Source organism: Hemiscyllium ocellatum, chromosome 13, assembly GCF_020745735.1.
Source record: "Hemiscyllium ocellatum isolate sHemOce1 chromosome 13, sHemOce1.pat.X.cur, whole genome shotgun sequence".
Lineage (NCBI taxonomy): Eukaryota > Metazoa > Chordata > Chondrichthyes > Orectolobiformes > Hemiscylliidae > Hemiscyllium > Hemiscyllium ocellatum.
Genome location: NC_083413.1, coordinates 39,799,484 through 39,822,561, shown reverse-complemented (window position 1 = coordinate 39,822,561; position 23,078 = coordinate 39,799,484). Strand labels below are relative to the sequence as shown.

Sequence of the window (23,078 nt, the reverse complement as noted above, 5' to 3'; positions counted from 1 at the left end):
AGGTGTTACTAGGGGACACAGCTTTAAATTAAGGGGTGGTAGGTATAGGACAGATGTTAGGGGTAGATTCTTTACACAGCGGGTTGTGAGTTCATGGAATGCCTGCCAGTAGCAGTGGTGAACTCTCCTTCTTTATGGTCATTTAAGCGGGCATTGGATAGGCATTTGGAAGTTATTGGGCTAGTGTAGGTTAGGTAGGATTCGGTCGGCGCAACATCGAGGGCCGAAGGGCCTGTACTGCGCTGTATCTTTCTATGTTCTATGTGTGTCAGCAGAATGCAGGTGAGTGGCGCTGGTGGAAGTGGTGGTGACCACGGCAGTAGGGGTGGCGGAAGTCATTGAGCGTGTGGCATCAGCGATGATGTGAGGGGCGGACGTGATGTCACGTGTGATGCATGAGGAATTGTGAGGAGCGGAAGTGGCTGTGGGAGTGGCCATGATGGGGGCGGAAGTGACGTCATCAATCAGCTTGGGTGTGGTAGCTGCATCAGCCGCATGGCTAATGGCGTCTGAGTCGTTTCCGAGGCCAGGGGAATCTTCTGGAATGTTTGAGGAGAGCTGGTTATGGAGGTGGGTGGATAAAAGTTTGTTGTACTTACAGTTTTTGATGTTTGAGATGGAATTGAAATACTGTTTGTTGAGAGTATGAATTGTCCCGAGGATGTAGTACAGAGTGGGTCCTTTGCAATTCTGAGGCCCTCAGCTGAGGCAGGGCTGACTGTAGAGAGGTTAGGTGCCGGCGCATTGCTGCAAACGTGGACCAGAGGATCCTGAAGGAGAACTGTTGCTGGTGTTTTTCAATCTGTATCTACATCACAGATCGCTGAAGGAAGTGGACATGGGAATACTGGACGCATCGGTAAAAGTGTGGTGCTGGAAAAACATAGCTGGTCAGACAGCATCCAAGCAGCAGGAGAGTCAACATTTAGGACTGACATTCCGGATGAAGGGCTTATGTCCTTCTTATTTCTTACATTCTTTTCCTATCTCGTGATTTATTTTCTTCCCCACATTCTAACTATTCCAGGGGTTTGTACAAAATAGTCTTTTATCCTTTGCAGTTCTTCAACTCAACCCACACAGAGACTAAGACTTTTGGCGCTATATCAGTTTTTGTTACGATTTGATTTCTTACTAACAAGCTAACCCTTACTCCTCTGCCCTTCTGCCTAACCTTTCAATAGAATGAATATTCTTGAATATCCAGCCCTGATGCCCACAATATCATATCTGCCAAATTCAATCTGTACAACAATCTCAGTTACCTTGTTTAATATACTGCCTGCATATAAGTACAACTCCCTCAGTCCTGCATTGACTGCCCATCTTTACACAGTTGTCACCTTGTCTGCTGTACCTGAACTTAGATTCCTGACACTTCCTATACTTTATTATCTGTTTTGGAAATTTTCATAACCTCTCCTGTAACTTCACTATTTAAAAGGAGAGAGAGACAAAGAATAAAGTTACAGGCCAGCTAGTAGTAGGAAAAATGCTAGAGTTCATTATAAAATGTGTGATAACAGAACATTTAGAAAGTATTAATGGGATTGGGCAAAACCAGCATGGGTTTATATGAAAGGCAAGTCACGTTTAACAAATTTCTTGAGGATGTAACTAGTACAAATACATATCCCTTCATCCGAGCATCTAAGAACTGAAAAGCTCCAAAAACCAAAGGTTTTCATGGAGCATCCAGCATCAGTCATGTCTGCATAACATCACGGGATTTTCTTGGTGGACAAAGGCTGCAACCATTCGACTCACGTGTGGCGTGGCCCAGCACTCGGAGGCGTCAGTTGTGTATTGTATTTACTGTGCTAAATTGTTTAACTTCAGAGTGAAAATGTCAAAAAGAGGTGCAGGTACATCTATGGCTAACAACAATATAAAGAAAAGGAAGCATCTGTCATTATCAATAATGCAGAAAATAGAGTTATTGCAGAAGCTTGAACATGGTGTGGCTGTGCGGCATCTTACTGAAGAATATGGTGTCAAAACTACCACCATCTATGATTTGAAGAAACAGAAAGACAAGTTTCCAAAGTTTTATGGTGACAATGATGACCATAAACTAATGAAAAATAATAAAACACTGCACAGGGCAAAAAATGAAGAACTTACCGCGTGTTGTTGGAGTGGATTAGACAACAAAGAAGTGAATGTATGCCACTGACTGGTTTGATGGTCATGAAACAAGCTAGAAAATATCATAAAGAACGATGGTCATGAAACAAGCTAGAAAATATCATAAAGAACACAACGCTAAAGGCGAATGTCAATATTCAGAAGGTTGGCTGCAGAAATTCAAGAAGTGTGATGGTGTGTAGTACCTGAAAATCTGTGACAAAAAGACTTCTGCTGACCATGAAGCAGCTGAAAATAAAGATGGTGAATATGCCAAACTCATATCTGAAGAAAGCCTTAGTTCTGAACAAATTTACAATACTGATGAAACAGCTCCCTACTGGCACTATGTCCCAAGAAAAACATTAGCAATAGCTAATGAGAGAGCACCAGCAGGTTTTAAGGAAACTAAGGACAGATGAACTATTCTTGGGCATGTCAATGCTGCAGGCAGTGATTGGGAAAAGCAAACATCCAAGATGTCTTAAAGGTGTATGCAATTTGCCTGTGCATTATTATGCAAACAAGAAAGAGTGGGTAACTAGAGAAATTTCTTCTGACTGTTTCAGTGAACACTTCGTACCAGCAGCACAAGCTCATTGCAGGCAAGCTGGACTGGAAGAAAAGTGTAAAATTTATCATTCCTGGACAACTGCTCCGCACATCCCCCTGCCAAACAGCTTGTGAAAAGTAATGTTTTTGGCATTTACTTGCCACTGAATGTGACATCAGTATTACAGCATTGTGACCAAGGAATTTTACACTCAATGAAGAGCAAATATAAAGACTATTTTTTAAACAGTATGCTTGCTGCAGTCAACAGAGAGGTAGGAATTCAAGACTTCCTGAAAGAGTTTAATCTTAAGGATGCCATTTACGCAGTTGCTAACACTTGGAATGATGTTGATAAAGCAACATTAACAAATGGCACAGACTCTGGCCTACAACGATGTTTCTTGTAAATGAACCTGCAGATGAAGAGTTTGAAGGATTTCATGTCGCTGAAGAGAAAGTTTAATCGGACGAAAGTGTAAATAAATTACATGAAGCTGACATCAAAGAAATGCTGAACATTGACAATGATGTGGCTGTCGTGCATTCCTTGAGCGATGAGAACATTGCTACAATGGTTTTAAATACGGGTTCCTGTACAGATTAAGTGTGAGGATAGTAGTGATGATGATGAGTTAGTGAACACAGTTGAAAAAGTCCCCATTGACGATATGGTGAAAATGTGTGATCAGTTAATTGCTGGCCTTGAACAATGTTCATTTATCAATGAGCAAGAGATTATGGTAATTTACTCAATTAAAGAGAGATTGCTTAGAGAGAAACCTATGTTAATGAGACAGATGCCTTTAAAACCGCCGCTTGCCATAGCGCTGAAGCTGTGTATGTTTGAGTTTTACCGAATGTTTTTATTGTAATTTTTTTATGGAAATAAAATGTTGCTGAATAGTTATAGTCGATGTATTTCACTTATCAATACACTACTCTATAAATAAAGTGTGGTAGTACTTCTAGTCCTCATTTATCCCGCTTAGTGTCAGTTTTCAAACGTTTTTGCTGCAGGATAGTATTTATGTTTGATTATGGGATGCTGCCCTGCACCCTACAGGGGACACTACATTAGTTCTGAAAACCGCAAAATTCCGATTTCCACAAAGCAGCTGGTCCCCAGTATTTCGGATAAAGGGATACGTACCTGTAAAATAAAGGAAAATCAGAAGATATAGTACATTTAAAGTTGCAGAAGGCTATTGATAAGGTCCCTCATAAGAAGTTAGTGGGGAAAGTCAAAGTACATTGAATATGGGGTAATATATTAGTTTGGAGGGGTTGACAGAGAGAAAACAGAGAGAGAATAAATAGAAATTTTTCCGAGAGGCCGGCAATGACTAATGCAGTACTGCAAAGTTCAATGTTTAGGGCCCCAGCTATTCACAATCTATATATAAAAATAACCTTGATCAACCAAATGCCACACTGCCAAGTTGGCTGGCAACACAAATCTGAGCAAGATTGAGAGTTCACTGGAGGATTCAAGGTAATTTACATAAATTGAGTGAATAGGCATACACAACACTACAATGTGGCTAAATGTAAAGTTATACATTTGTGTCAAAGAAAGAAAATGTATTGTTTAAATAATGATATTTTGGGAAATGTGGATATGCAAAAAGATTTAGGCATCCTTATACACAATTCAATGAAAGTAGACAGACAGGTTCAGCAAGCAATTAGGAAAGCAAATGATGTATCGGCCTTCATTGCAAGAGGATTTGATTTCAGATATTGTGACATCTTACTGCAGTTATACGTGGCCTTAGTGGGACCACACTTGGAGAACTGTGTGCAGTTTTGGTCTCTTTATCAATGAAATCCTTGCCACGAAGGGAGTGCAGCTGATTTCAGGGTCGGCAGCTCTGTCCAATGAAAAGAGTTAAAAATCATACAACACCAGGTTATTGTCCAACAGGTTTAATGAAAGTACAAGCTTTCAGAGCACTGCTCCTTCGTCAGGTAGCTAGTGGAGCAGGATCATAGGACACAGAACTTATAGTAAAAAACCAAAGTGTACTTCCAAGTAAACCTGTTGGACTATAATCTGGTGTGTGATTTTTTGCTTTGTCCAAGCAGTCTAACACTGACACCTCCACATCAATGAAAAGAGGTTAGTTTGACTGAGACCTATTCACAAGTTTAAAAGGATGAGAGGGGATCTGATTGAAACATATAAAATTCTAATAAGCTTGGCTAGACTATTTTCCCTATTTGGAGAGTTCAGATCTGGGAAGGAGTCTCAGGATATTGGGTAGACCATTTAGGATTGATCTGAGGAAACGTTTCTTCATTCAAATGGTCGTGAACCTATGCAATTCTATGCTACGGAAGGCTGTGAAAGCTAAGTCACTGAATATATTCAAAAAAGAGATGCACCAATTTTTGGATCTTTAAAGTGCCAAGGGGTATGGTGAGAAAGCAGGAATATGACATTGAGATACAGGATCAACCATGATCATACTAAGTGGCAGAGTTGATTAGAAAGCTTAAGTGGCTTGCTCCTGCTTCTAGTTTCTATGTTCACTTTTTTTTCAAGGAAGCATCCTACCTAACTCTTTAGAGACAGAACCTATCAGGAATTTTAATATCACAGTTAGTAGTAAAGAAGACTAATTAAGAAAAATGAGGAATCTAGGTTTCCCTAACTTTTACATCAATTGGCATGTAATACTCTAAAGTATTGAAGATTTTTAACAAAGCAATTGTGCACAACACAGAACAATTAAACACAGGAGACTAAAATTGGCCTACTGCATCCACAGAAACTGTAAGAACAATTAAGCTGATCGCATTCCCTCACTTTTCCTTATAGCTCTGCAACTCTAATTAATCTGCAGAAAGTCAAAGTTTTTTTTGTACAAGGTGATTTTTGACATAGTTTTATTTTTAAAAATTACTGTAAGCTTTAATTTTATTTTGTTGACCATGTAGACTGGTACCACCATGAATCACACCATCTGATCTTCTGTGACTTCCAGTGAAATTGTTTACAAACCTTTTCACTGCACAGTTCAGCTGTTGGAATATCAAAAATCATGAGTGTTCCATTCATGTTATGGATATGATATTACAGGTTTTCATTGGAGAAATGTTGGAAATTGATCAATCTGCCACCAATTCTTGCAGTCTTGGAACAATCCATGTCCTGTTTTCATTCTCTGAAGTGGCAACACCAACTAGCTGTTGTGCTGAAATCTTTGCTGGTTCAGGGTGTGAATTGGCCCATGTAACACATCACATGCTTCAACTTCTGGTGATGGTCATCCATCCTGTTTGTTTTCAAGCCCCATTCTCATGAATCTTTCTCATGATCAGACCAGTGGCTAATTACTGTTTTTATGGTGCACTTCAGTTTCAGCGTTTTCTTTGCAGAAAATTCCTCACTTTTCTATTCACTCGTTAGTTTATAATTAGTACCTAATTCCCTCAATGCAACATAGTTTTTTAATGTTTCAACAAATATTACAACTTTTAATTTGAGATAAGCTGCACACTTCATTCTTTTTTTCCACAGGACAAATTTCTATTGGTCATTCACCACATATGATTTTGCTGTGCAAGTAATTTTTCAGCTCCCACTCATCTGTTTGGTCCCATTTCCCAACTATAAATGTAAGTAAAATACAGGACTTATACACTTACTGTTAAGGTCCTGGGGCATGTTGCTGAACAAAGGGACCTTGGAGTGCAAGTTCACAATTCCTTGAAAGTAGAGTCACAGGGAGATAGCTCAGTGAAGAAGGTGTTTGGTATGCATGCCTTTATTGGTCAGTGCATTGAGTATAGAAGTTGAGAGGTTATGTTGCAGCCGTACAAGACATTGGTTAGCCCACTATTGGAATTCTGCATACATGTCTGGTCTCACTCTTATAGGAAGGATGTCATCAAACTTGAAAGAATTCAGAAAAGATTTGCAAGGATATTGCCAGGGTTGGAGGGTTTGAGCTGTAGGGACCAGCTGAAGAGACTGGGGTTATTTTCCCCTTAAGTGTTGGAGACCAAGGAATGATCTTAGAGAGATTTATAAAATCATGAAAGGCCTGGATAAGATAAATAGGCAAAGTCTTTCCTCGGGGTGGGGGAGACCAAAACTAGACAGCATATTTTGAACGTGAGAGGGGAAAGATTTAAAAGGGACCTAAAGGGCAATTTTTCACACAGAGGGTGGAATGTGCATGAAATGAGCTGTCAGAAGAAGTGGTGGAGGCCGGTAGAATTACAATATTTTCAAAGGCATCCGGATGGGGAAATGAATAGGAAGAGTTTATAGAAGGATATGGGCCAAATGCTGGCAAATAGGACTAGATTTATTTAGGATATCTGGTCAGCATGGACGAGTTGGACCGAAGAATCTGTTTCTGTGCTGTACATCAGAGGGTGACACCGCCTATGCAAGTATCCCATTTGTTTAAAGGATCTCGGTTGTATGTCATGTATAGCAAAAGATATGGTTTTGGCACTGAAAAGATGGAATAATTTTATACAGTGAGTCAATGTACATACTTCATGCATGGTAATCTCTCTCTCTCTCTCTGACTCAAAGGATGAACAGCCCACTCCTGCTCCTAGTCCATATGGTTGATGTTTTGTTTCTAATTAAGAACTGCAAAGTTTTCGTAAGAGTCGCACAGGTGCAATGACCAAAATCCATTAGCACATATCATCTCCCCTTGTCAAAAAGCTGATGTCATTTGTTTTTGACTGATTTCACAAACCAGTAATCACTTCTCTATATTTTGAGACAAATACTTGGCTTATACGTTTCAGTTTGCAACTACATTACAAGCAAAGCCTTCATTTTCATAATTTCAACAACCAATTTTCTGGATGTAGGTTTGCTTGTTGAGCTGGAAGGTTCATTTCCAGACGTTTCGTCACTCTACTAGGTAACATCTTCAGTGGGCCTCCAGGCAAAGCACTGCTGATGATTCCTGCTTTCTATATATATGTTTTGGTTTCTTTGGGTTGGTGATGTAATTTCCTGTGGTGATGTCATTTCCTGTTCTTTTTCTCAGGGGGGTTGGTAGATGGGGTCTAACTCAATGCGTTAGTTGATAGAGTTCCAGTTGGAGATGAAGATGTTACCTAGCAGGGTGACGAAACATCTGGAAATGAACGTTCCAGCTCAGCGCGCAAACCTACATCCAGAACTTCAAACTGAGCTACAAATCTTCTCAAAACTCGATAATTAATTTTCTGTTGACTGGAGAACTATTTGGCTTTCAAATTCAATAGCAAAGTTATGAAAAGGCTAAATTTAACAAATTACATGTTGTGAATATAACTGAAATATATCTCAACACAACTTTCTAATAACTTTCAACTGAGAAGCGAGGACACAACAGAACTTAACTCTCATGGTTTCCCCAGCAGTACAAGTTGGATCAGTGTATTAGAAGCGAAATGTAGAAGTCACTAATTTTAAAAAAACAAGTCCCTTACTCTTATCTACTTGAAAAATGTTCTAATATTACAAACTTTATTTGCGGTGAGCTTTTCCTTGATATAGATTTTGGATTGTTACTCTATTGTCCAAAGTACAAAATGCAAATACACCAATGACAGTTTACTTTTACTATCTGCATACTCACTGTGGTCCTCAGTAGTACAACTTCAGCCTCCTTGAGAGATGTTTGGGTACATGTTGCCTTCACACTCCATTCAGGCATCCAATAAAGTAGTAGGAGAAGGAAACCACCAGTGCAGATAACACCAATTGCAACTAGAATCAGCTTCCAAAGGCATTGTTTATAACCATAAATCTCCTGCAACAAACAAAGTAATTAGCTGCTCAGAGGGAACATTATTCGATATTCAATATTAGCATGCTGCAAATTTTTTTGAAGAGATCTAAAATTCAGCATGCTTGAAACTGAAGCCATGTCAGTTTCTAGATGCTCCAGGAGTTTGGATTACTCATAAAATTTTCATAAAGGCAATGTTACTCCTTTTTGAATACTTGCTCCTACATCCGACTAAGTACTCCCATCTTTGATCTTAACCTTCATAAAAGTTTGGAAAGAATGAACATTTACAAATTAAAGTGGACAAGGTACAGGGAACAGAAACATCGAAAACAGATGCAGGAATAAGCCATTCGGACCTTTGAGCCTGCACCATAATTCAATATGATTGTGACTGATCATGCAATCTCAGTACCCTATTGCCGCCCTCACTCCATACCCCTTGAATCCTTTAACTGCAAGGCCACGTCCAGCTCCTTCTTGAATATATCTAATGAACTGGCCCCAACAGCTTCATGTGGAAGAGAATTCCACAGGTTCACATCTCTGAGTGAAGAAATTCTTTCTCATCTGAGTCTTGAATAGCTTACCCGTTATTCTTAGACTGTGACCCCCAAGTTCTGGACTTCCCTAATATCGGGAACATGCTTCCTGCATCTAGCCTGTCCAGTCCATCAAGATTTTATATGTTTTTATGAGGTACCCCCCCTTATTTTTCAAAATTCCAGTGAACACAAGGCCAGTCAATCAGTCTTTCCTCATATGTCAGTTCTATCATCCCAGGAATCAGTATGGGAAATGTTCACTGGACTCCCAAAAGACAAATCAGTACTATAGTAATTGTAACTCACACTATTAATTCCCACATACTGGACAGTTACTGAAGACTGGCATTTGAAGGATGTTACTTAGTGTGATAATATACAAACTATTCTCACTTTCCACCCTGCTGAACTCTTCATCCAAAGGATAAGAAGCTGTCATTTCCGCCATATCCAGCAAAATCCCAGATATATATTTCCGGTCTCTCAATTTTTAGCATTCCACAAACACCATTCCTTTTGGAACACCCTGATCCACTCCTCCCACAGCTGCCCTGTCTCTCTCTCTCCCCTACAGACCCATACTTTCACGCAGACCTTCTCTCATATGCTCACACATGCACCCTCTCACAGACTTATACCCCTTTACACTCACACTCATACACATACACACACTCTCTCACAGACACTCATAAAACCCCCACATGCACACACACACACACATATATACATATGAGTTTGTGGGGTGAATTTGTACTTGCAGAATTACATTTTACTTTGCTCAAAAACTGCATGAATCCATGTAAGAGTCTGTAAATCTATTTCTTGGATTAGAATCAGTCTGACCATTGTGGCACAAACAGTCTCACACAGGGCAGCTCACTCCTTAACTGCATTATCTGGGCCGGCATGACAGCAATTGTTAAAGTTCACTTGAGAATGTAACTTTTAAATGTTCTACGACTTACATATGAGAGAACTGAAACCAACATGTTCATTCTAAAAGATGAGACATTTAACAAACAATCCAGGTCTCTTTCAATATATAGTTTCAGTTACATCACACTGTAAACTTGTGGCATAAATTCTGTGTCTTACAATCTTATACTCCACAACCACCTGATGAAGGAGCAGCGCTCCGAAAGCTAGTGCTTCCAAATAAACCTGTTGGACTATAACCTGGTGTTGTGTGATTTTTAACTTTGTGCTCCCCAGTCCAACACCAGCATCTCCAAATCATGACTTTCTATTTTGGTCTCCTTATGCCTGGCTTAGGAATCTGCTGCATACAACAGTTCGGCTGTTACCTGCTGCACAGAACTCCAAGAGCCCTACGAAATGTTTCAAATGTTCCACATTTTCTGCCTAACCAATTGGTTAACTCCAGTTTACAAATGGTGAACAACAGAGCCCAAAGGACCTTTTCATTCCCCAGGATCATGTGCCTCTTATGACTTGCACTAGTCAATCAGAGCTCCATCATTCACCTGTCTGTGGTTACTTTCTAGCTGATCTCTGCGAAAAGATGGCCACATGCTTTACTGCTTCAGGATCTCCCAAATAACTGGTGTGCTGAACAGGTGAGCTTACCTGGCCTTCAGTCACTGGTACAAACACGGAAATGTCTCCATGTCAATGCCCAAATCTGTGAGCTCAATGACTCACCAAGCTGTGGAATTCCACCAACCAACTCAATCTCATCACGAAGGAAACACAGATTGACTCTCAAACAAAAACAGAAATTGCTGGAAAAACGCAGCAGGTCTGAAAGCACCGGTATAGAGAAATCAGAGTTAACGTTTCAGGTCCAATGACATTTCTTCGGAACTAGCCGACTAACAACAAATTGACTCACTTCTGTTCACAAGAGAGATAGTGTTACTTTTGGTCTCATTATTTAAACTGGGATATCATTGAATTCAAAGCAGTTCAGAGAAGATTCACGTACGTTGATTCTGAGGATGAAGAAAGGTTGGATCTAAAGTCATTGCAGTTTAGGAGAATGAGAGATGATCTTATTAAAACAAATAAAATTCCAAGGGAGAAATGCTGAGGATCTTTCCTCTCACAGAGAAATTTATTACTTGGAATCACAGTTCAAAAATAAGATTAGGACAGCGATAAGGGTGGATTTCGTCTCCCATAGCTTGATTTGTCTTTAAAATTCACTTCTGAAAAGCAATGCAAGCTGGGTCCTTGAATAGATTTAAAACTGAGCAAAGAGTTCTGATTGGCAAGTGAGTTGGGAATATGCAAGAAAGTAGAGGTAATACTGCAATCGGATCTGCCATGATCATATTAAATGATAAGAGCAGACTCAATGGGCAGAATGGTCTACTCCAACTCCTATTTCCTTTGACTTTATCCTCTAAATACAAGTGGGAGAAATATTAAGCTTTCAGTTCACCACAGTGTGAATTGCAAGAGTGTGCTGTGCAACAGATGGTTGAGGTTCTCAATGAATATTTCTCCTCTGTTTATCATGGAGAAAGACATGAAGACTTGGGAACTTGGGGAAGTTCGTGGTCATTTCTTGGGAACAATCCCTATCACAGTAGAGGTGGTGTTGGATGTATTAAAATGTATGAAGGTGGATAAATCTTCTAGTCCTGATCAGATATATCCAAGAACACTGCAAGAGGCTAGAGAAGAAATTGCGGGGGCCTTGGCTGATATTTTTCTTCAACATTAGCCACGGGTGAGGTCCTGTAAGACTGGAGGGTAGCGAATGTTGTGTCCTTATTCAAGAAGGGTTGCAAAGAAAAACGTGGGAACTATAGATCAGTAAGCCTAACTAATATAGTGGGTAAGCTACTTGAAAAGTTTCAGAGCTAAGATATACATGCATTTGGAAAAATAGGGTTTGATTAGGAATAGTCAGCATGGCTTTGTGTATGGGAGATCATACCTCACAAATTTGTTAAGAGGTCTTTGATGAAGTGACCAGGAAGGTTGATGAAGGCAGGGCTGTAGATGTAGTCTGTACGAATTTCAGGAAGGCCTTTGACAAGGTTCCACATGGCAAGCTGCTGGAAGATTAGGTCACATGGAATCCAGGGGGAGCTGGCAAATTGGATACACAATTGGCTTGATGGTAGAAGAGTAATTGTGGAAGGATGCTTATTGAAATGGAGGCCTGTGACTAGTGAAGTGCCTTAGGGGTCAGAGCTGGGCCCAATGCTGTTGGTTGTTTACATCAATAATTTGGATGAAAATGTACTAGGCATGATTAAATAAGTTTTCAGATGACATTAAAATAGCGGTATTGTGGACAGTGAGGAAAGTCGTCAGAAATTGCAACAGGACCTTAGTCAACTGTGGAAGTGGGCTGACAAATGGCAAATGAAGTTTAATATAGATAAGTGTGAAGACTTGCAATTTGAAAAGCCAAATTAAGGTAGGAGTGTCATGGTGAATGGCACGGTGTTAAGGAGTATAATTAAACAGAGGGACCTTGGAGTTCAGGTGTACAGTCTCTGAAAGTGAGTCACAGGTAGAAAGGGCAGAAAGTAGACTTTAGGCACACTGGCCTTCATCAGTCAGGGCATTAAGTATAGATGTTGGGAAAGTATGTTGCAATTGTACAGGATGTTGATGAGGCTGCATTTGAAATATTGTGTTCAGATTTGGTCACCTTGCTATTAGAAAGATGCTACTAAACTGGAAAGAACGCAAAAAAAATGTAGAAGGATGTTGCCAGGACTCAATGGTCTGAGTTATAAGGAGAGGCTAGACAAGCTAGACCTTTTTCTTACAAGCATAGGAGATTGAGGGAGGATCTTATATAAGTGTATGAGACCATGAGAGGCCTAGATAGGGTGAATGCATTTAACCTTTTTCCCAGGGTTGGGGATTTGAGTTTAAAGTTTAAAGTTGGGGGCGAAAAAATAAAAAAGCTGCTAGTACGCATGTGGAATGAGCTATCAGCGGAAGTGGTTGAGGCAGGTACATTAACAACATTTAAAAGGCATTTGGACAAATACATGGATAGGAAAGGTTTAGAAGGATACGGGCCAAGTGCAAGGAAGTGGGGTTTGCGTGGATGGACATTTCGGTTGGCATGGACCAGTTTAGGCCAAAGGGTCTGTGTACATGCTGTAGGACTCTATGTCTCTGTAACAAGTGAAGATGCAATGTGTTCAAACTGATACAACATTTTGGAGGGGTTTCACAGCTAGGTAACTATTCAGAGTGTTAGTTCCATTTTAGATTCCTGGTTTGATGTTGTCAAGGTTAGCGAAGAATGGTCTGAAGAATGGTCATTAGATACAAAATGTTAATTCTGCTTTCTCTCCACAGTTGTTGCCAAACCTGAGATTTTCCAGCAATTTCTGATTTTGTTTCTGATTTCCAGCATCCAGAGTTCTTTGGATTTTTCGTTATGTTTAAATCACTAGTTTATAATGCAGAATGTATATTCAAAGAAAGAGCATGTTACTTTTAGATAAAATTACAATAAGAACACGCAATCCTTTCCCTCATAACTTAATGCAACTTGCAATTATATTGGTAAATTCAGAGCTGAAAGGATTAGCGTTTAGATGTTGAGTTCTTTTATCTAGAATGGCAAGTTATGGTGCAAAATAATCATTTTCTAAAAGAAATAATCAGTTGCAAAATCTTTACAGTTTTGCATTAAAAACCTGGACTTAGTATCATTTTTAATACTCTTGGATATCATGATTTTGAACACAAACTCACTTTGCCACAGTGATATCACCTGGTTTGCTGTCAATTTTTGGATCCAAGTTCCTAAACTCCACTAAATTACCCATTCACTTGATCAATCAACATCAATATTAGTAAGTAATGCAGTCAACAGTGTAAACTTACCATGTTGCTAATCTTCGTGTCATTAAACGTGCATAATATTTATTATTGTTAAAGTAATTAATAACTTATAACAAACAGTTTAACCACTAGATAGGTCCTGCTGGGATACCATTTATTTCCAAGGAGAATTATAGTCTGTTCAGTTTATGAAAAATGCAATTACTCATGAGTACCTGAATAATCACTGTCTACTATACAAGCTTAACTGCCAACACCCATCCTCCAAAGTGTTGCTCCAGCATGTAAACTATACACTTATAATAATATAATACAAAAATAATAGGGAATGAAGGAAGTTTTGCTACAGCTGTACCAAGTTACTCCCAGTTAAACCATACTTGGAGCTTTGATTCTCGAAAGGAAATTTGACCTTTGAAGGTATGCAGCAAAGATACAGTAGAACATTAACATGGTTCCAAGGGTTAGATTATGAAGATAAATTGCCTAAACCACACTTGTATTCACTGAAATGTAAAAGATTAAAAGGTGACATGATTATGGTCTTCAAGATATCTGAAAGAAATTGGTACAACAGAAAGAAACATCTCTCCCTTCACACCAAGTTGAAGAGGTCATTCAGCCAAGCAATTCATGACAGAAGCAAAAAGATCTATAAGCATGTAATTCATCACATATAAAGCAGATTCAAGCCAATTACTAATTCCTAAGGTGAGATTAGTAACCTTTTATGAACCAATGTTATTGTGAAATGGAGCGATATATAACATATCATTGAATAATGTAACGGGTTTGAGGGGTTAAATGTTCTTTTCTTATGCTCTAATTAGTATGTAAACTAAAATTGTATACAAATATATCTTTCTCCGTACCATAATAAGCAGAATTCACTGATTCAGTAAATATATTTACTCAAATCTACTCAGAAGTGCTGTGGTTTACAAGCAAAACATGACTTTTGATTGCAATTATTACAAAGAGAAAACGACAAGGAAAAGTGGTCATAAGGATAATAAGGACTTTAAAAATGTAATAAAATTGTCAAAGTCCATTTGGCCAGAACTTAAGTAGAGTGAAGTTTTATGTGTTGGATGAAATGCATTTGAAGTGATAGAATCCAATTTTCATTCGACATTCAATCCCACTTACAAACAAATTATAGCCAAATAGTACAAAAATGTGCTCAAGACAGGAAACTGCAAATCTGAACTATAAAATCCTATTTGGAACAGAACAGTGCGTGTGAGAAGTCCACTGGAATAAATTAGTGTTATGTGTTATTACAAATAGTTGCCTTTCATAGTACTAACATAAACTATCAACATACAACCTCATAAAAATGCCATAAATAAGAAATCAAATGAGGTTACTATATCCCCAATTAGAATGTAAACACTGTAACATGAATAGCTGCAACTTTTCCCTCGTCAATTCTGCTCCAGGTTTTGAACCTATTCCTCCTTATAATTAAGATGTACAAAATCACGTGAATAATTGGAAATAATTTAATACAAAATTTAAGAAAAAATAAAGCCTTCAGTCCATAAAACCAATTTACAAATTTAATCACTGAGCAAAGATTTTACAACAATACTCACATACCTAAAATCCACAAGTTTATATTAGAGGCTTCTAAAAACGAAGAACAGCCAGTGAAATTACACCTTAGAAAGTGCACAACTGTGAACTTTAAATTGATTTTTTTTTAAGTCAGTTAAAATTTGTTCCACAGACTTTTGAAAAAAAATTTATAAGGAGGAACATAAAAAAGTCAGAACCTGAATAGATAATGAACTATCACTTTTTTGTTTACCATCTCATCTTCTTTCTCTTTGTTGATAAAATTCTTCTCTTCTTTAGCCATTTTGTTTCATAAACTCAGCTTCTCTTATTCGATTACTGTTAAGACAAAAAAAGTCCAGAATATTAATGATGGAAGTTTCGCATGCTAAAATACGTAACTGGTTAATTAAAATGTTATAAGATGAATACTATACAAAGAACAAATAGATCCATATTCCAAGTTATGGATCTGGTGTACATCCACAATTACCATAAAGTCTGTACAAGTTTACAAATAGCTTCATGACTTTGGAAAATTAAAAATGCATGTATAGTTCAAATATGTCCTATCCTGAGCTAATTAACAAGAATCATTTTATCTAATCAAATTAAACATGCCACATAACAGCAAAATATCTACTGTTTCAAGACATTCAAAAGTTCTAACAATATCATTTATTCATTGCCATACCCTATTGTTTACCCCATTGTTCAGTTAACGTTAAGAAGTTTTACATTGTTGGCTGAACTATACTTCAACAGCCCACTTGCTGGACAATTTACAACAGTATGTATATCCCATTTCCCCCAGCTGCCAAATCCTCTCATAATTAAAAAGATGTGCAATAATTTACCTTAGGAGTAGCTTTGCAAACTGAAACTAAACTGCTAATAATAATTGAAAGAAATGTAATCTATGGTTAATTGCTACTTACAGAAATTTAAGGTTCATATAAAGAATGTTTTCATTCTTCAGATAGTTTAGTTACACTCACAATTTGAGGCTACATGTATTCTGCTTGATATCTGAGATCAATCATTAGCTATATTAAGTACTACACAAAGTAGCTGCTTTCTAAGACTGGTTTCTCTTTAACTCATTTCAAACACAATAGGAGGACTAGATTTGGCAAAGGTGTTTAAAAGATTCAAACAATATATGTCAACAGTTACAATTAGACAGAGGATGTATTCCAGTCTTATTATACTCTAATGGAGCCTTCCTTATTCCTTGATGCATGCAACACCACAAATTCAATGATACAGGTTCCGTGGGCACGAGGTCAACCTGATTGTATCTATAAATTGATGGCCTATAGGTTATATGTTTCTGACCAAGCCCTTCCTAGCATTTTAAGTAATCTCAGTTGCACAGTACTTCATATTTTATTGTAAAACAAAAGCAACTTATTCCTTGTAGGACAGGGAAAAAATGGGAAGCGATTCAAATTAACCAAAACACACCAACAGAAAATGATTACAATATTTCCAAGAATCAGTATGCCACATTCTATTTTTACACATGAATTTTATGCTTAGGTTGTGAGCAATTTTATTGCTGGGAATGGCATTGCATCGATTATAAGCTAACATCTGTACCAAGATATCCTTTGGTTAAGTACAGGTTGCTCTGCTATAATTAATTTGCATTTCTTCAATGCAAATTCGCTGTAACCTGATTGATGAATTGGGGACGCTGTTTGTAAAGCGTGAACTTTTAAAACGTGCTGGCTGTAGTGTGCTTACATCGCCAACACTAAGCACTATTTCCAAAGTGCGATTTTTCTATAACACGGGGTTGCACAAAACTGACTGCATGCAGATTTTGCTCAAATCCAAAAGAATTTGACCTTTCTGCGTCCATGCCATGTTTGCCAATTCAGAACCTGTTTATCCCATTCCAGTCTTGATGAAAGAGCCAATTTTGTGCAGATGTAGTTCTGCGCCAATTCAGCTCAAAATTTGATGAAAATAGCCAACTCATCTAACAGTTGATCCTGAAAATGCAGCAAAGCAGATTTGTGTCTCATGATGGTACAATCTTTGATGTTAAAAATTACACAACACCAGGTTATAGTCCAACAGGTTTTTCTGGAAGCACTAGCTTTCAGAGTGCTGCTCCTTCATCATTGTGTAGAATTCTAGTGATTCCAAATAAACCCGTTGGACTATCACCTGGTGTTGTGTGATTTTTAACTTTGTATACCCCAGTCCAACACCGGCGTCTCCAAATGATGACAATTATTCTAAATGGATTTCATCACGGCTTTTGACAAAGTAGAAAGTAAACGTCCATGATATGCAATGAAGTGTTGTAAACTGGATTCAATATGGGACAAGTTGCAAGAAGCAAATGTATTTTTGCTTTTGGAAGGATGTTTCCATTTGGGTTACAAGGAGCCATTGACACCAGATAGTTGGCCCAGAATTCCCAATTACTGTCAGAACAAAGTCAACTAATGGTTTAATATTATCCATTTGTCTAATTTTTCTGGTCACACTTCAAGTTCATTGGAGATAACCAAGGAGAAATCCACTCAGCACAGAATAGCCTGTTATGTTTTCCATGATACTTGCTGCCTTATTTCAGGAGCTAAAACTCCCAAAAACACTTTCACAGTGATGGAGGCAAGTATACATGGTACATGCGAAGCTAGTATGCCCAATTCAGTTTCTAAGAGGGCAGCATGTCAGATGATTGGGACAAGATGTACAAGGGGAAGTATGGCATCAAATGGGTAAGAGGAGTGCCAATTGGATTTGAGGGTCTTTTGGCAGGGGGTCAAACAGATCCAGCCAGGTGAGCTGGCAATAATCAAGTCAGGGAGAGCAGACCATCCTTCACTCAGTGGAAGCATAATTAGTGGAGTCAATGATGAATCAGGAGGGGGAGATTTTTAAGTTAGACTAAGCTTTTAATCATCTAGCTTTTCCTGGGTAAGTGTCAAGCTTAATTACAAAGTCATAGAGATGTACAGCATGGAACAGACCTTTTGTCAACTGTCATACTGACCAGACTTCCCAATCTGACCTAGTCCCATTTGCCAGCATTTGGCCCATAACTCTCTTAAACCCTTTTTATTCACATACCTATCCAGATACTTTATAAATATTGCAATTGTACCAGCTTCCACCACTTCTCTGGCAGTTCATTCCATACATGCACCACCCTCTGCATAAAAAAGTTGCCCCTCAGATCCCTTTTAAAATGTTTCCCTCTCACCCTAAAGCTATGCCCTCTAGTTCTGGACTCCCCCATCCCAGGTAAAGGATCTTGGCTATTTACCCTATCCCTCATGATTTTAGAAACCTCTATAAGGTCACCCCTCAGCCTCTCATGCTCCAGAGAATCTCTGACTTAATGGACAATATCAAAGAGTCGCAGAACAAGGGAATTGTCCAACTGGAAAATTCAATTTTCTGGGCATCTCCCATCAAGTTAGCTGCACCAAATTCTGCATGGTCCTGATGTGCAATTCTTGCTTGTCTTGCTTTAATAATTCCCTGGCCTTCAAAATATATAAACCAATGTTTCCTGTAAATTTTGAGGCTTAAGGTTTCATGTATGAGATGCACAATTTAGCTACTTTAAGTAACAATATGTGCATGGCAGCAAAAAGAAAATCCGAAGGAGCTACATAATTCAACCAGCATCCATGTGAAACATTAGTGGAGAGATTGGCTCCAGTCCCTAGCATTTTGCAGCATACACCAAGAATGCAGACTCAAAAGCTGGGTGAAGTCAAAAAGTTTGTAGAAAATACAAAAATTGTGAGGAAGAAATCTGTATGCAGTAAGAAAATCTCAGATTGGTCAGTTGGGCAAACATCATTTCTGAAGAAGTGTGAATAATGTTTTGGGTGATGACAGACAAAGTAAGAGACCATATAATGGCAAACTTCTGAATTGTGTATAGGGACACAGGGGTTTGCAGTGCATGTCCACAGATCCCTAAAGGTAGCAGAATAAGCAGATATAATGACCGAGACTATATATACCTTCCTTTATTGCTGAGGCACAGAGTATAAAACAGGGAGATTAAGCTAGAATATATAATTAGTATTTAGGCTACAGATCGAGTAATATATATATAGCTCAAGTCACCATGTTGCAGAAAGGATGTGAATGCACCAGAGAGGATATAGAAAAGATTTAAGACGACGATGCCAGGCAGAGAAAAGTTGTAACTATTAGGGAAAGTATATATTACACTTTCCATTTAGGGGGAGGAAGAGAAAGGTAGATTGAACACTAGTGTTTGAAACTAAAATAAAGGCAATTACAGAGCATGAATACATAGCTTGTTTACATTAACTGGGAGACAGGTTAAGAAGTAGGTCTGTAGAGATGAAGTGGCAGACATTGTAGCATAACATGTTGTGTAAGTTAATAGTTTTTAAAAGCCTAATACTGGAGACCACTTTAAGTTCTACCCAACCTGATGATAACATATAATCTTCAACAGGGAATATAACTCTGGATCTCAAAGAGATCTATGTCACCTATGTCACACAACACATTAGTATCAGTGTCTAACTAGATAATGTATCTTGTACTGAATTACTATCATGCAATAAACTAAAGCTTAAGAGCCCCTTTTTATTAAAATTCACTATGGTTGGTTCTCCGCAATGGAAACTAAATAGGCCCTAAGACCAAGTCAAGGAAAGAGGAATGGTGGTAGCAAACTTTAACCCATAGATACCACAGCACACACCATCCATGGTTAAGTAAAGAAATTAAAGATAGTATCAAATTGAAAGAAAAAAAGCATATGTATTCACAAAAGCCCATGACAAAATTAACCCACCTACATGCCTCTGTTTTAAATCCAAATTCTAAAAAATGTATTACACATGCCTCTCATCACAATTGTTGAGTAAATTCAAAGACCAGAGACATCTCAAAATTCACAAGGATGGTGTTAGAACCACAAAAAAAATGGTTTTCAGAATATTAAGAACATGTTGATGCCCATGGATGTACTGGACCTCTATAATCTGTCTATTGCAATCATAACATCAGAATGAGGCACCCTGTGCCTCAACAACCATATTCTGATTTAATTTAACATACAGTTTGAAAGAGAGAAGATCAGAGATAAGACTAACATGTTTAATCTAAATTATAGCAACTATGTGACCTTGAAAGCTGAGCTCGCTGAAGTGAAGTGAAATACTAAACTAGGAGACGGACCAATAGAGATGCAGTGGCAGATATTTGAGAATATATTTCCGAATACTTAAATATGTTTCTACTGTAAAGAAATATTACAAAGGGAGGACCTACCACCTTGTGGTTAACTTAAGTCATTGAGTTAAACTTGATGAGAAACCATTTGACTGCACAAAGATGAGTGGCAAGTCACATAATGGTCAGAAGATTTTTAAAAAGCAAACAATGACAAAAAAAAATCAGGAAGAATAAAATACAGTGACAGGAAGCTAGCTAACAATGGTAAAAATCAATAGCAAGAGTTTCTTCAGGTGTTCAAAAAAGAAAAGTTGTTAAAGTGAGTATTTGTCCTTTATAGAGAGAGTACAGAGTTAATCATAGCTAATAAGGAAATAGCACATGAAATGAACAAATATTGGGCTGGTCTTCACTATGGAGAAAACAAAAAATAAATAACTGTAATATCTGTAACTCAGAAAGAGAGTGAAATGGTAATCAGAAAAGTGATATTATGCAAACTGATGGAGCAGCTGGCTGACAAGTCTCCAGGTCTAGACAAATTTTATCCTACAGTCTTAAAAGACATTGGTAAAGAACCAGTTGATGCATTGATGTTAAATTTCCATAACTCCCTAGATTCAGGTAAGATTCCATTAGACAGGAAAATAGCAAATATAACCCCTCTATTGCAAAAGGATTGGGAGAGAGGGAGACAGAAAACAGACAACTGTAAGACAGTTAAGTTCGATGTCTATATTGCAGAAATGTCATTAAGAATGTAGCCGTGCTGTGGAGGAGCCAGTGTAGTACTGGGGTGGGCAACGTTAAAAATCACACAACACCAGGTTATAGTCCAACAGGTTTATTTGGAAGCACTAGATTTCGGAGCGCCGCAACCACACGATGAAGGAGCAGCACTCCAAAAGCTGGTACTTCCAAATAAACCTGTTGGACTACCACGTGGTGTTGTATGATTTTTAACATTAAAAAGGTTAAAACTGGAATTAGAAAAACTCAACATAATCAAGAACAGTCAGCACGTTTGTGAAAGGGAAATCATGTTTAAACAAATTTCTGGTGCTGGATAAAGGGCAGCCTGCAGACATGTCATCCTTTGATTTCCAGAGGCATGTGATCAGGTGCCACATCAAAGGCTGTAACATAATAGCATAAACAGAAGATTGGCTAGCTGGCAGAAAAGAGAGTATATGCAAATAAATGGGTCTTTGTGCGATTAGCAGAATATAACAAGTGGAATGCTGAAGGTTCTGTGCTCGGGCATCACATTTTTACAATTTATATCACCAACTTGGGCGAGGGGAAAGAAAACTTGGTAGCCAAATTTACAGATAACATAAAAATAGGTATGATGTGGAGGTGCTGGTTTTGGACTGGGGTGGACAAAGTTAAAAATCACACAACACCAGGTTATAGCCCAAAAAGTTTATTTGGAAGTACAAGCTTTTGAAGCGCTGCTCCTTCGTCAGGTAGCGAGTGGGGCAGTATCATAGGACACAGAAGTTATAGTGAAAGATCATAGCGTCATACAACTGATATATTGAACAAACCTAGATTGCTGTTAAATCTTTAATCACTCAGAATGGGTTGCAGGTTTCAATTTGTTAATAGGTAAATCCCAGAACTTCTTTCAAGTACATTCCCAAGATAACTTAAGGTTTTATAAAAAAATGTGACATCTCAGCTCAGACAATGCATTAAAGGTTAGAGTCTGTCTGTAGTCCAACCTTGAGTCAGACCAGTTCTATTTCCAAAGTAGGAACTTATAAAATGTCACATGGACTGACAGCCTACAGATTGTGTGCTTTTTGAGCAAAATAGAATGTATCTGCAAATGAAAATTCAATCCACAGACGTGTGTGTTTGTGTGTGTGTGTGCGTGCGCGCATGCCTGTGAGGGAGAGAGAAAGAGTGTGTGAGTACGTACACATGTGTGCGCAAGTGTGACAGAGCACATGGCTATCAGAAGGTTTGCGTATGAGAGTGAGTGTGCGGGCATGTTTGCGTGTCTGAGGGAGAACATGTGCATGAGGAAAGGTCTGCGTGAGTTTGATCATATGTAACAGCGTGTGTGTATAGTGTAGCGGGGTCACATGTAGTGTGGCATGAACCCAAGATCCCAGTTGAGGCCATCCTCATGGATGCCAAACTTGGCTATCAGCCTCTGATCATCAATTCTGCATTATTGCATATCCCGAAGTCTGCCTTGGAAAAAGGTCACCCACAGATCCTAGGTCGAATGTCCTTGACCGCTGAAGTCTTCCCCGACTGGGAGGGAACATCCCTGCCTGGCAATTGTGGCGCATTCATCTGTTGTTGTAGCATCTGCTTGGTCTCGCCAAAGTACCATGCCTCAGGGCATCCTTGCCTGCGTGGTATGAGATTGACAACATTGTCCGAGTCACATGAGTACCTGATTCACATGTGGTGGGCAATGACCCTACGTGCAATAGTAATATCCATGTCCACACTCTAATACATTTTGCAAAGGTTACCATGACAGGATTGTATGGTGTTGTGGTTAAAGTCCTGAAGGCGGAGCGGTTTGCTGTTA

At 38.6% G+C, this 23,078-nt stretch overlaps 1 protein-coding gene across 1 annotated transcript in view; it reads right to left on the bottom strand.

The window, feature by feature from the left end:
• atp13a3 (ATPase 13A3) overlaps window positions 1–23,078 on the bottom strand; it is a 174,968-nt gene that overhangs the window by 144,761 nt on the left and 7,129 nt on the right. The window contains exons 2-3 of the mRNA XM_060834125.1: window positions 15,582–15,667; window positions 8,283–8,456 (exon numbers count right to left, since the gene is read on the bottom strand). Of these exons, the coding sequence (XP_060690108.1) occupies window positions 8,283–8,456; window positions 15,582–15,632 (225 nt within the window). The 5' untranslated portion in view covers window positions 15,633–15,667. The remainder of the gene's footprint in view (window positions 1–8,282; window positions 8,457–15,581; window positions 15,668–23,078) is intronic.